The 13408-nt window shown below is 45.6% G+C and overlaps 2 protein-coding genes across 9 annotated transcripts in view; one reads left to right on the top strand and one right to left on the bottom strand.

The window, feature by feature from the left end:
* Window positions 1–9524, top strand: part of LOC110488604 (mitogen-activated protein kinase 9) — a 35284-nt gene extending 25760 nt beyond the window's left edge. For 2 of the 8 annotated variants that reach the window (XM_021560874.3, XM_021560875.3), the window contains exons 7-12: window positions 81–152; window positions 516–698; window positions 1142–1266; window positions 2742–2805; window positions 2919–2987; window positions 7587–9524. In XM_021560874.3, coding sequence (XP_021416549.1) covers window positions 81–152; window positions 516–698; window positions 1142–1266; window positions 2742–2805; window positions 2919–2987; window positions 7587–7723 — 650 coding nt within the window. In that variant the 3' untranslated portion in view covers window positions 7724–9524. The remainder of the gene's footprint in view (window positions 1–80; window positions 153–515; window positions 699–1141; window positions 1267–2741; window positions 2806–2918; window positions 2988–7586) is intronic. The other 6 variants (XM_021560877.3, XM_090198191.1, XM_021560876.3 and 3 more) reach the window with 3 other exon arrangements.
* Window positions 8710–13186, bottom strand: LOC110488605 (uncharacterized). Its single transcript, XM_021560879.3, has 2 exons — window positions 11192–13186; window positions 8710–10227 (listed from the first exon to the last, which is right to left on the bottom strand). The coding sequence occupies exons 1-2, from the start codon at window positions 12196–12198 to the stop codon at window positions 9990–9992; spliced, it is 1245 nt and encodes a 414-aa protein (XP_021416554.3). The 5' UTR covers window positions 12199–13186; the 3' UTR covers window positions 8710–9989.
* Window positions 13187–13408: the final 222 nt, after the last annotated feature.

The raw sequence follows: 13408 nt of genomic DNA, 5'->3' as shown, positions 1-13408 counted from the left end.
ATGATTTTGGTGATTTGTGTTTATAAAGACAACCAACCATATGTTTGAACATTTTGTTTTCATTTTCTTCCTGTTCCCAGTGGACATCTGGTCAGTGGGGTGCATCATGGGTGAAATGGTGAAGGGCAACGTTATCTTCCAGGGCACCGACCGTATCCTTCATCCACCTCTCTCCCACTCCCTCTTTTTTTCAATATCTCACTCCTCTTCATCAATTTCCTCATCCCTCTGTCTCCACTCCTCTCTGGCACTTGATTCTTCCATTGTCTCCATAAGTATTTATACTTGGTTAGATCCACAAGGACGATTGAGACCACCTCCATTGTGTTTTTCCTCAACCAGTAGACGTCACCTCCATTGATAATGAAAAAAAGAACTGGGATGCCTCCGATTAGCATTTTATACTGGCTGCCTGTTTCACCTTTTCTAATGGAAATGGGCTCTCGCTCTCATTTTTAGTTGATGTAATACACACACATACACCCATGTTCTCCTTAACTGTGGTGCCTGTCCAGACATAGACCAGTGGAACAAGGTGATTGAGGTGCTGGGTACTCCCTCCATGGAGTTTATGAACCGGCTGATGGAGACTGTGAGGAACTATGTGATGAACAAGCCTCAATACCCAGGGGTGAACTTCGCTGAACTATTTCCTGACTGGGCCTTCCCCTCTGATTCCGAACACGACAGACTCAAGAGTAAGATATCTCCCCTCCTGATTTTTGTATCTTTTTAAAAAAATATTTTTTTTTACTTTTCTTTTAGTTCTTGGTCCTGAAAGGCTCCAGTATCGCAGGCTTTTGCTCTAGCCCATCACTGCGTCACCAGATTCAGCTGACCAAGGCCTTAGTGATGAATAGATAAGCTGAAACTCGTGTGTTATTGATGGGCTGGAACAAAATCTCGCTCACATTGTAGCCCTCCATGAGCAGGAGTGAAGAACACTATCCAGCAATATGTGTGTTGCTGTATCAAAGTGATCTAGTTGAAAGCTGGATCAGTATTCTTATCTAACACCTTGTGTGGGCTTAAGCGGTCGCATAGAGACCACGGGGTCTATCTTAATGAAATGATGTCAAGATAGCCTTGGTTGCTGTAGAAACAGTGCAGTGAATGTGCCATTCTCTCATTTCCATGACAGCGGGTCAAGCTCGGGACCTGCTGTCCAAAATGCTGGTGATCGATCCCGAGAGCCGCATCTCAGTGGAAGAGGCCCTGAATCACCCTTATATCCACGTGTGGTACGATCCAGGAGAGGCAGATGCGGTGAGTGGACTGTTCCACATTTTTGAGAGAGGGGATGTATATAGTTGAAGTCTGAAATTTACATACACTTAGGTTGGAGTCATTTACTTGTTTTTCAACCACTCCACAAATGTCTTGTTAACAGACAATAGTTTTGGCAAGTCGGTTAGGACATCTACTTTGTGCATGACGCAATTAATTTTTCCAACAATTGTTTACAGACAGATTTAATTCACTATATCACAATTCCAGTGGGTCAGAAGTTTACATACACTACGTTGACTGTGCCTTTAAACAGTTCGGAAAATTCCCGAAAACAATGTCATGGCTTTAGAAGCTTCTGATAGGCTAATTGATATAATTTGAGTAAATTGGGGGTGTACCTGTGGCTGTATTTCAAGGCCTACCTTCAAACTCAGTGCCTTTTTGCTTGACGTCATGGGAAAATCAAAATAAATCAGCCAAGACCTCAGGAAAAAAAATGTGTAGACCTCCAAGTCTGGTTCGTCCTGGGGAGCAATTTCCAAATGCCTGAAAGTACCATGTTCATCTGTACAAACAATAGTACGTAAGTATAAACACTATGGGACCACACAGCCGTCATACCGCTCAGGAAGGACACGTGTTCTGTCTCCTAGAGGTGAACATACTTTGGTGTGAAAAGTGCAAATCTATCCCAGAACAACAGCAAAGGACCTGGTGAAGATGCTGGAGGAAACAGGTACAAAAGTATCTATATCCACAGTAAAACGAGTCCTATATCGACATAACCTGAAAGGCCGCTCAGCAAGGAAGAAGCTGCTGCTCCAAAACCGCCCTAAAAAAAGCAAGGCTACGGTTTGCAACTGCACAAATGGGACGAAGATCGTAATTTTGGTAGAAATGTCCTCTGGTCTGATGAAACAAAAATACTGTTTGGCCATAATGACCATTATGTTTGGAGGGAAAAGGGTGAGGCTTGCAAGCCGAAGAACACCATCCCAACCGTGCAGCACGGGGGTGGCAGTATCATGTTGTTTGTGGTGCTTTGCTGCAGGAGGGACTGGTGCACTTCACAAAATAGATGGCATCATGAGGCAGGAAAATTATTTGGATATATTGAAGCAACATCTCAAGACATCAGTCAGGAAGTTAAAGCTTGGTCGCAAATGGGTCTTCCAAATGGACAATGGCCCCAAGCATACTTCCAAATACTAATTGAGTGTGTGTAAACTTCTGACCCACTGGGAATGTGATGAAAGAAACAAAAGCTGAAATAAATAATTCTCTCTATTATTCTGGCATTTCATATTCTTAAAATAAAGTGGTGATCCTAAGACAGGAAATGTTTACTAGGATTAAATGTCAGGAGTTGTGATCAACTGATTTTAAATGTATTTGGCTATGATGTATGTAAACTTCTGACTTCAACTGTGTATGTATGTGTAAATATATGGGGAATACATTTGTTTGGTCTGATATGTGTGTCACTGTGTTGTCTATGTTGTATCTAATAGCCTCCCCCACAGATCTGTGACAAGCAGCTAGAGGAGAGAGAACACAGCATCGAACAGTGGAAAGGTAGGTGGTGGCTCCCTCTAGGGACAACACTCTCTCACCTGTTCTGATATGTTACGTTCACGCACAGTGTAGATGACTGTACAGGGATGAAACGAATCACTCTTTCTCCTCAGAGCTCATTTATGAAGAATTGATAGACTGGGAGGAGAGGAACAAGAATGGCGTGACGAAAGAAGAGTCAGGTAATTCTTTACACAATACTCAGATACAAGATCACATCTTTAATGTACAGGTTGTACTATGTAACAAGTCCTCTAGATCTGGTGTGTCTGTGACACAGTGGTGAATGTTAGTGGACCAGGCCCCAGGGTTGGGGTTAATTGCACAAATTCAATTGTAATTCAATTAAAATTCCAGTTCGGTCTTTGAATTCAGTTCCTCTCAATTTTAATGTTAAGTAAATTCCAAGAATGACATTCCCAATTCAATATTATCCCCAATAATTCCACAAATTCCAAATTAGAATTCAAATCCCTCAGGCTTTCAGGCTGATCATGTCACTGTTCAGGCAGCCTAGCTATAATGGAAATAAAAGTTGAAATGTTTTTAAACCAATTCTGCTGTCCATTTTTGATACTAAGTGCATTGATTCCATCAACTGGGAAATGTACAAATATTGAATTCCAAGATCAAAAAATTCTAACATTCCAATTCAATTCCGTAACTTGGAAGGTTGTTGAAATTCAAATTGAATTCAACGTAACTTCTCCATTTCAAGAATTGAATTGAAATGTCTAATTAAAATGCTATGGACCCCTGGTGGACCCTGCCAGGTATTAGGGATGGGCATGGTTATTCTCATGTTCTAATATCCAAAAGGATGTAAGTATTCAAAACAACAAAAGAGTTGGGCCTATTTTAACAATGAAAAGGGATATACAATGACATTTGAAATTCTTAATTAAATATAAACACAAACTTTAAAATGTAGTGTTTATGTACATGCATTGAGCTACTGCTGATTCAGATGGTTTTGAAAGTAAATTGTTTACAGTTGCGAACCGTAAATGTAGCCTACAGTTCTGAGGATGCATAAAATGATTTTGTTTGAGTTATCTTCTTTTTTTTCTCCCCAATTTCGTGGTATCCAATTGTCTCATCGCTGCAACTTCCGTACGGACTCGGGAGAGGCGAAGGTCGAGAGCCATTTGTCCTCCGAAACGCAAGCCGCACTGCTTCTTGACACAACGCACATCCAACCCGGAAGCCAGCCGCACCAATGTGTCGGAGGAAACACCGTACACCTGGCGACCTGGTCAGCGTGCACTGCACCCGGCCCGCCACAGGAGTTGCTAGTGCGCGATGAGACAAGGATATCCCTGCTGGCCAAATCCTCCGTAACCCGGACGACGCTGGACCAATTGCGCGTCGCTCCTGGACCTCCCGGTCGCGGCCGGCTGCGACAGAGCCTGGGCTCGAACCCAGAATCTCTGGTGGCAGAGCTAGCACTGCGACGCAGTGCCTTAGACTACTGCTCCACCTGGGAGGCCCCCTATTTTGTTTGAATTTAAAGCAAATTTTCTCTCACATGGGCTGCGGGTTGGCATTTACATACCTACTATCATAGGGCATTTAGCCCACTGGTTGGCTCTGACAATGGTATGCTATTTTCCTCACTTCTTCAAATAGCAGTTAGCCTATAGTCGCGCACCAACAGATGGTGCACATGACCTGACACAGATCAATGCAAAACACCTTCTTTTGAAACAGAATCAGTTCTATTATGGTGAACATCAGACTTGTCTTTCACTGTTGCTGTTAGCCTAGGCTACTGTTCGCCAAAAACACTGGAGTAGCACCCTGAAAATAACTGCTTTTGTGGCATTGTGTCATTCTGTTTGGTCAAGAGCCTAAAAATTGGCTCATGGTATTATTTGAATAGTAATATTTAAAAAATGCCCATCCCCTACCTGGTATATAGTAGACCAGTGGCCACTAACCGGTGGATCGCAATCGACTCGTTGCTCTTCAAGGCATTCCTCATCGATCACCAAACATTTCTGTATAAAAGCCAATGACAGACGGTTGCGTTCTTTTTATTTATTTTATGTTGTGCGGTAGGTGTACTTGATTCAGAAACCCTGCACACTGGGTAGGCAAAGTTTACCCATTTGGAACCATTTAATTTGTTTGAAAAGACCAACTCCAACTTCCCGGTGGACCGGCTAAAGCGAGTGCGCCTCCTGCTCTGGCCAATCGGATAGCTTAAATCACCGTGCCAACAGCTTCCCCGACCACAGCAAAGTTTGATACTAGCCTACTTGAGATTTCATGACTTAAAACCATGACCAGAGAGAGACTGTCAATTAGTTTTTTTTTTTGTGAGTTCACGTCTTTTAAGCTTTTATTCAACACTAATTACAAAACATAAAATGCGCTTCTTCCTATATCCACTCGTGCTGCAGCTGCAATGAATTAGTAGCCAAGTCTATCAATAGCCCTGCTTATTTAAATATTATTATTAGCAGCTTGTTGTGTCTATTTTAATATCGATGAATATTTCACATTCTCTGGTCATAGGAACAACATGAATTTGTGCATGAGGCAGATCAAATAAAATGTTTGTCACATGAGGTGCGACTCGAGTTTCGCAATCAGGTGGAAGACTGTGTCCCCTCTCTCTGGTCAGTCTCACCGGAGGAAAGGAAGGAGGGAGCAGGGACCGTGAGAGGCAGACCCTCTGCTGCTCTCTCCCTCCCTCCGCTGAGACGAATGCCGTGTTCAAAACAACTGGGAACTCGGAAATCTCCTACTTCCAACTTCAGTGTGTTCAAGACAATTGGGAAGTCGGGGAAAAAATGTTTTGAACGGTCATTCAACTCTGAATTTCAATTCGGAAACTCGGGCATCTTTTCTAGAGCTCCGACCTGAAGATCACTGACGTCGTGATTTTACACCCCCCCCAGTTCCCAGATGTCTTGAAAGCACCATGACAGATGCAGGAACCAAGTCCAGTAAAATAAAAATTCTAATGATTTCAATTAATGCTCAGCTGTGCCTCGCAAGTGCTATACCAACTGATCTATTTTATTATCAAAGCTTGAGTGTTGAAATACACTGCTCAAAAAAATAAAGGGAACACTAAAATAATAGATCCTAGATCTGAATGAATGAAATATTCTTATTAAATACTTTTTTCTTTACATAGTTGAATGTGCTGACAACAAAATCACACACAAATTATCAATGGAAATCAAATGTATCAACCCATGGATGTCTGGATTTGGAGTCACACTCAAAATTAAAGTGGAAAACCACACTACAGACCAGATTCAACTTTGATGTAATGTCCTTAAAACAAGTCAAAATGAGGCTCAGTAGTGTGTGTGTGGCCTCCACGTGCCTGTATGACCTCCGTACAACGCCTGGGCATGCTCCTGATGAGGTGGCGGATGGTCTCCTGAGGGATTTCATCCCAGACCTGGACTAAAGCATCCGCCAACTCCTGGACGGTTGTGCAACGTGGTGTTGGTGGATGGAACGAGACATGATGTCCCAGATGTGCTCAATTGGATTCAGGTCTGGGGAACGGGCAGGCCAGTCCATAGCATCAATGCTATGCAGGAACTGCTGACACACTCCAGCCACATGAGGTCTAGCATTGTCTTGCATTAGGAGGAACCCAGGGTCAACCGCACCAGCATATGGTCTCACAAGGGGTCTGAGGAGCTCATCTCGGTACCTAATGGCAGTCAGGCTACCTCTGGCGAGCACATGGAGGGCTGTGCGGCCCCCCCAAAGAAATGCCACCCCACACCATGACTGACCCACCGCCAAACCGGTCATGCTGGAGGATGTTGCAAGCAGCAGAACGTTCTCCACGGCGTCTCCAGACTCTGTCACGTCTGTCACGTGCTCAGTGTGAACCTGCTTTCATCTGTGAAGAGCACAGGGCACAAGCACAACCCCCACCTGTGGACGTCAGGCCCTCATACCACCCTCATGGAGTCTGTTTCTGGCCGTTTGAGCAGACACATGTACATTTGTGGACTGCTGGAGGTCATTTTGCAGGGCTCTGGCAGTGCTCCTCCTGCTACTCCTTGCACAAAGGCGGAGGTAGCTGTCCTGCTGCTGGGTTGTTGCTCTCCTACGGCTTCCTCCACGTCTCCTGATGTACTGGCCTGTCTCCTGGTAGCGCCTCCATGCTCTGGACACTACGCTGACAGACACAGCAAACCTTCTTGCCACAGCTCGCATTGATGTGCCATCCTGGATGAGCTGCAATACCTGAGCCACTTGTGTGGGTTGTAGACTCCGTCTCATGCTACCACTAGAGTGACAGCACCGCCAGCATTCAAAAGTGACCAAAACATCAGCCAGGAAGCATAGGAACTGAGAAGTGGTCTGTGGTTATCACCTGCAGAACCACTCCTTTATTGGGGGGGTCTTGCTAATTGCCTATAATTTCCACCTGTTGTCTATTCCATTTGCACAACAGCATGTGAAATTTATTGTCAATCAGTGTTGCTTCCTAAGTGGACAGTTTGATTTCACAGAAGTGTGATTGACTTGGAGTTACATTGTGTTGTTTAAGTGTTCACTTTTATTTTTTTAAGCAGTGTATAATATGGTCTGAGAAGAACAATATTGCTAAGCATTTAGCCAATATGTTGTGATTAAAAAAATTTAAGCCATTTAAAAAAAATGGCTGAACACTAGATCTCAGCTTCCTTTTTGACTGCGAAAGTGATCTTGACTCGGAAAAGGTTGGTGACCACTGCATTAGACATACAGTATAAACCCTATTATATTTTCTCTCTCGCTGTCTGTCTTTGTGATAGATGCAGTGAGGGGGTTGGCTTCCCAGTCGTCCTCGGCCAATGACATCTCGTCCATGTCAACAGAGCAAACCCTGGCCTCCGACACTGACAGCAGCAGCATTGACACACTCACTGGACACCTGGACGAGAGCCAATGAGATCGCACCAGGAAGTGTATATTTTTCTCTCTATTCTAGCTTGCTTTGTCTCGCTTACTTCATATTTCTTTCCGTATCCTTTTTTTTTCTCTCTCTAACTTCCATGCATAGGTCTATTTTTCTAAAGGAAAAATTGTGTGATCTTGGACAGGTATAGTTTAGCTGTAACCCCAGAGCAGTGTTTCACTTCTATCCTAAGCCTTATTTTTCTGACTGTGTGTAAGAGGCGCAAGTTAAAATATCTATATTGGCTTAATAGCTTTTTTTATTAATATTTGAAGTTTTCTGTAATATATTCTTCCATTTTGAATATCTGTCTTTAGAATTCTTGGCAAGGAACTTGATATTTACTTTGCCTACCTTTTAAAAAAAAAAAAAAATGTTTTATTGTTTTTGTTTTCAATTAAGGTTATAAAGATTTTAACCTAAAGACAGGAGTATCATTATATTTGAACAGCTGCTTTCTGCATGCTACAGCTACACAAACAAAGCATTGATCACATTATCAAACCATCAAATGTTCATCTGCCGATCAACCACTAATCACGTTTTTAGATTTTTTTTTTTAGTTAGGTAGCAGTGTTGAGAACAAGTGAGAGTGGTGCCGGCGTTAAGTATAGTGTTTTAATTGTCGTGAGTGATGTGGTTTGGAGCTGTTACTCCTCCTGACCTCCAGGGGTGGCTGTGGTTGCAATGTTAAGGTTTTATTTCCTTATAAATGTAATGTATGTCATAGTATCCAGCTAAAGCTCTGATAATGCACGTAGATATATAGTTAGGCATATTTGTTTGTTAGACATTCAATGTACCCATAGAAACGTCTTCATATAGTACAATCAACCCATATGCCGTAAGGTACAATGTGTATGTTGAAATATCATTATCCTGTACATTGAACAAAAAAAGGTCCATGTGTTTTGTATTTAGTTTGAGTTCTTTGCTAAATGTTGCACACCACTGATGATGTTTGACCCATACACAACAAGACCCTTGTGAAACGTTTTATTGATGATCAAATGCATGGGGTCAAATGCATAGGGTCAAATGCACGGGGCCTCTTATTCTAAACCATTCCATCAGTACTGGAAATCCTTTGGGAGAAATCATGACATAAAACATTATATTGAAATTCAGTATCTAGAGATGTAGCAACTTAACAATTGTTGTTCAACTTGCATGGTGTCACATTCACTGTACTTTTCTTGTGTGTATGCTATATCGGTACCATGCTGTCCCCTCATCGTTCCTCAAATGGATTTTGCTTCTTCAAGACAAGGACAACCACCATCAGTAGATTAATGCCTAAGGACGGAAGGACAGTCACACAGTGGTGGAGCACAGCTGTTGGTTTGGAATGTGGACATGTCACATAACTGTACAATACCTAGTTGTGATTCTGAACCTTGAAGCTCTGGAGCAGAACTCGGCATAGATAGAACTAAACAGATTTTGGCGAAAAGTAACTCTGTTGGATGATGGATATGCACAAACAGACATAATGTAGTCAGATGAGGACTGTGCCCCATATTTGTTTTCCTTTCAAACCATGACAGCCTTATTCATTCATCATGCCTTAAATGACCAGAGGAGTGTCCGGCTCACTCTTTACATCCTATTTGTTAAGGACTGAGGTGTGTGTACCTTGTTTAAAATATTCACTGTGTACAAACTGTACATCTCATGTTTTATCTTGTTCATTTTATTTTGTTCATAATGTACTGTCTGCAATGACATGCGGTTTCACAATACCACTTTGCCTTCATGTTGTCCTGCCCCATCAATTAAAAGTGGACAACTCAAAGAATGTGCTGTTAATTGCTGTAAATGCAGAGGTACTGTACATCGATACCAGTTCAGAACCTTCTAGATGTGTGTGAGCGCGCCTCTTGCGCTTCCCCCACCGAACTGGCATCAGCTGTTCCAGATCCCGACCCAGCACTAGAAAGTGCTAATAGAGAGGTGTGATATAATCATCAAAGATGAGCCAAACATGACGCAAGATAAAGGTGTATGAGCCTGTGGTCTGAATCCATGGACAATATACTGTAGCTTATGAATATGCACATTTCTGATAATTAACCATTCCATAATCCATTAGAATTCCTGAAGGCAGTGATTCATACTCAAATGTTTCCTCTCCAGCTGGCCTTAAAGATTGTGTAAATAGTCTTAGTTTAAAGACAGTTGTCTTATCACTTCCAATCTCATCATACATACTTCACTTCCGCAGCACATACAGTACACACCCCTCAGCCAAAGGTCAGTCTCAGAAACTCCTGACAATTTTCTCTGTCTTCTTGGCCTCGTTGTTGAGCTCTCCGAAGGTGTCAAAGAACTGTTCCATCTCCCTCTGCAGGGCTGTGTTTCGGAGGTCTGCTGCAGCCCGGCCCCTCTCTGACTCCAAGATCTTAGCCTGGACCACAGAGTACCACCGTCTCTGCTGAGCCAGGTTGGCCCTGAGGTCAAACACCTCTACCTGGAGAGCCTCGTTCCTCTCTTCCAGACTGGGGAGGGGGGGACAAAGGGTGGGGGGTGGAGAGAGAAGATTAGGAAAATGGGGGTGGCACAATAACTCTGCTGAGCCAGGTTAGCCATCAGGTCAAACACCTCTCCCTGTAGCACCTCGCTCCTCTCTCCCAGACTTTTGGTGAGAATCTCAATTGCATTTCCTTGGTTCATTGCGTCCTCTCGCCTCTTAAAATGGCGAGGCGAAGACATGAGGAATCATGGGAGAATCTCAATTGCATTTCCTTAAGTGTTCGAAGGATAGAGTGGGTAAGGGGGACAGAGTGAGAAGGAGGAGAGAGAAAAGGGTAAGGAAGAGAGAGGGGTCCTGAGCCAACACCTCGATCGAGTACCCTTTGGGGGCATCCATCGTGGGGTTAGGCTAATTCACCATCCTTAGCCCTATGTGACAGTCAGACGTCATCGTCCCTGTGTGCTGTATGCTCCTAATTTTAGTTGTATGGCCAGTTTAGTCTCAATCTGACCAAGCATCCCCTGTCTGTATATCAGCAGTAGTGAGGTATGTGTTAGTGTCTAGGTTAGCACACCCTTTTATATAGCTATTTTTTTTCCCATCCACCCCACAAACAGCCTCTATTTCAAAAGACAGTCATGGAGGCATTGTGTTTTTAAGCATAATACTCCACCCGAAGAAAACAATTTCATGAAGTGTGTAATTGTCGGTTTTAATATGCTATTCGTGGCATTCATAATGACATGTCAAATAAATATAGAGGAAAAGGCAGGAAAAGTGTTTGTGGAATATTCCATGACTGATATCTGTCAGTAAACAGGATGTGGGGGTAGGGGGGAGGGGCGGTCATGGGAAACAGCAGAGTGGACACACACATCTGGATAGCAAACCTTTGCAACTCCTTATTACTGAAAGTACACAGAGAAACCATGTCACCATGTTTTTCATTATATGTGTGTGCACATTAGATAATGATATGAAGTTCTTACCTGTGTATGCGTTCCTCATACTCCTCTCTCTGCCTGGCTATCTGCTGCTGGAGGCTGGTGAGGAGGCTGCGGAGGGCGCTGGCTGAGGGGTCTGCCAAGGGCAGGGGAGGGGGAACCCGGGCCCCAGGGACAGGTACAGGGATCGGACCAGAAGGCTGGAGAGGCTCTCCTGGATGGGTGGCAGAAGCCTGTAGAGGTGGGACAAGGGGCTGGAGATGGGAGAAGTTATCTGGTCGATGGGGTTGTGGTTGGATCAATGGCTGGAGTTGGAACATGGGCTCGTCCTGGTTAAAGTCCGGTTCTGGTTCTGGGTCCAGGTCTTGGTACTGGTCTGGTCCATTGCTGGCGCTGCTCCCTGCAAGGAGGATTTCACAGGAAGACCAGGAGCTACTCTCCCCGCTGACCCCTCCATCCTCCATCAACACCGAGACCGGCACTGGGATCCTCAGGAAACGCTGGGGCGTGGGGAAGGTCACATTGGTTTCCATGGTAGCGTCCTCGGTGGGGGTCACGGCGTGGAGGTTGTCGTAGACGGAAAGAGCGCTCTCGTGTGTGTCTCCGTCGCTGTGGCTCGGGCTGGGGCTCTGCTGATGCCGAACGCTCTCCACCTCCTGCACTCCCGTATTCCCTCCTCCTCTCTCTCGTCCTCTCTCTCCTCTGTTTGTCCCCATGTCCCAGCCCTGCCTTCCCAGGCCTCCCCAGCTGCAGTGACTGTGAGCTGGCTGCACGCCAGCCCCTCTCTCCCCTCCTCTTCCATCTCTCCCCCTTCCCAGTGTGGGAACCACAGCTGCAGCTGGGGCCAGGCCAGGGGGGGAGGAGGGGTGAAGGATTCCAGTTACAGCAGGGCTGCAAAGTCCCCCACTTTCCCTTTTTCTCTCCTTCTCCCTCTCCCTAAACCCTCTATCCCTCCCTCTCCCGGCATGGGGTAGACAGTTGTCGTACAGGGGGTCGGTGGAGCAGGAGCTGGCTGTGGTGGGGGTTTCGGGGGGCAGGCAGGGCAGCTCCATGTCACTACCTCACCCTAGGGGGGTCCGGCACGGTGAGGGGGGGGGGGTGCTGAGGGTTCGAGGGGTGCAGTAGTGACACCTTCCTCTGCTGTCAGTTTAGTCAAGGAGAGGTCTGAAGTCTGGTTGTAAGTCTGTCTGGAGGTGTAAGGGAGGGTCCCCGCTGGCTGTCCCCTGGAAGGAGTGCCGAGTCCTTGGGAGGAAAGTGTGTGTAGGACCCTCTGCCTGGTTCTCCTCGGTGTCCTTGACGCGGCTGGTGGGCGGCAGGTACTAGGAGTACTGTGGCCGTCTGAGGAAAGGACTGCAGCTCTCACTCAGCAGCTGTGTGTGTGTGTGTGAGAGCGTGTGTGAGAGCGTGTGTGTGTGTGAGAGCGTGTGTGAGAGCGTGTGTGTGTGTGAGAGAGCGTGTGTGTGTGTGTGAGAGAGCGTGTGTGTGTGAGAGAGCGTGTGTGTGTGTGAGAGCGTGTGTGTGTGTGAGAGAGCGTGTGTGTGTGTGAGAGAGCGTGTGTGTGTGTGAGAGAGCGTGTGTGTGTGTGAGAGAGCGTGTGTGTGTGAGAGAGCGTGTGTGTGAGAGAGAGCGTGTGTGTGAGAGAGAGCGTGTGTGTGAGAGAGAGCGTGTGTGTGTGAGAGAGCGTGTGTGTGTGTGAGAGAGCGTGTGTGTGTGAGAGAGCGCGTGTGTGTGTGAGAGAGCGTGTGTGTGTGTGAGAGAGCGTGTGTGTGTGTGAGAGAGCGTGTGTGTGTGTGAGAGAGCGTGTGTGTGTGTGAGAGAGCGTGTGTGTGTGTGAGAGAGCGTGTGTGTGTGTGAGAGAGCGTGTGTGTGTGTGAGAGAGCGTGTGTGTGAGAGAGAGCGTGTGTGTGAGAGAGAGCGTGTGTGTGTGTGAGAGCGTGTGTGTGTGAGAGAGAGTGTGTGTGTGTGTGTGTGAGCGTGCATGTTTGTGTCTTTAAGCAGCCCTGACTTCAGCTGTTGCACCATAACAGCTCCTGAGGGACTGACCAGAGTGTAACTCAGCCTGGCTCATTCCTGAAGACACACACATTCAGAACTAGCTACAACCACAAAAATAGATACTGTATGCGGGCACACACACTGCAATAAACCCCCCGACACCGGAGAGGAATGAAAGTGGTTGCCAGGCAATGCTTCCTGATTGGAGCATACAGGGTTAGACACTCCCCTTTACCGGGGTACAATGGCACAAATGCTGGCACACTT

This window comes from Oncorhynchus mykiss, chromosome 14, assembly GCF_057628025.1.
Source record: "Oncorhynchus mykiss isolate SJ-2025 chromosome 14, ASM5762802v1, whole genome shotgun sequence".
NCBI lineage: Eukaryota > Metazoa > Chordata > Actinopteri > Salmoniformes > Salmonidae > Oncorhynchus > Oncorhynchus mykiss.
This window is presented reverse-complemented; position numbering and strand designations above follow the sequence as displayed.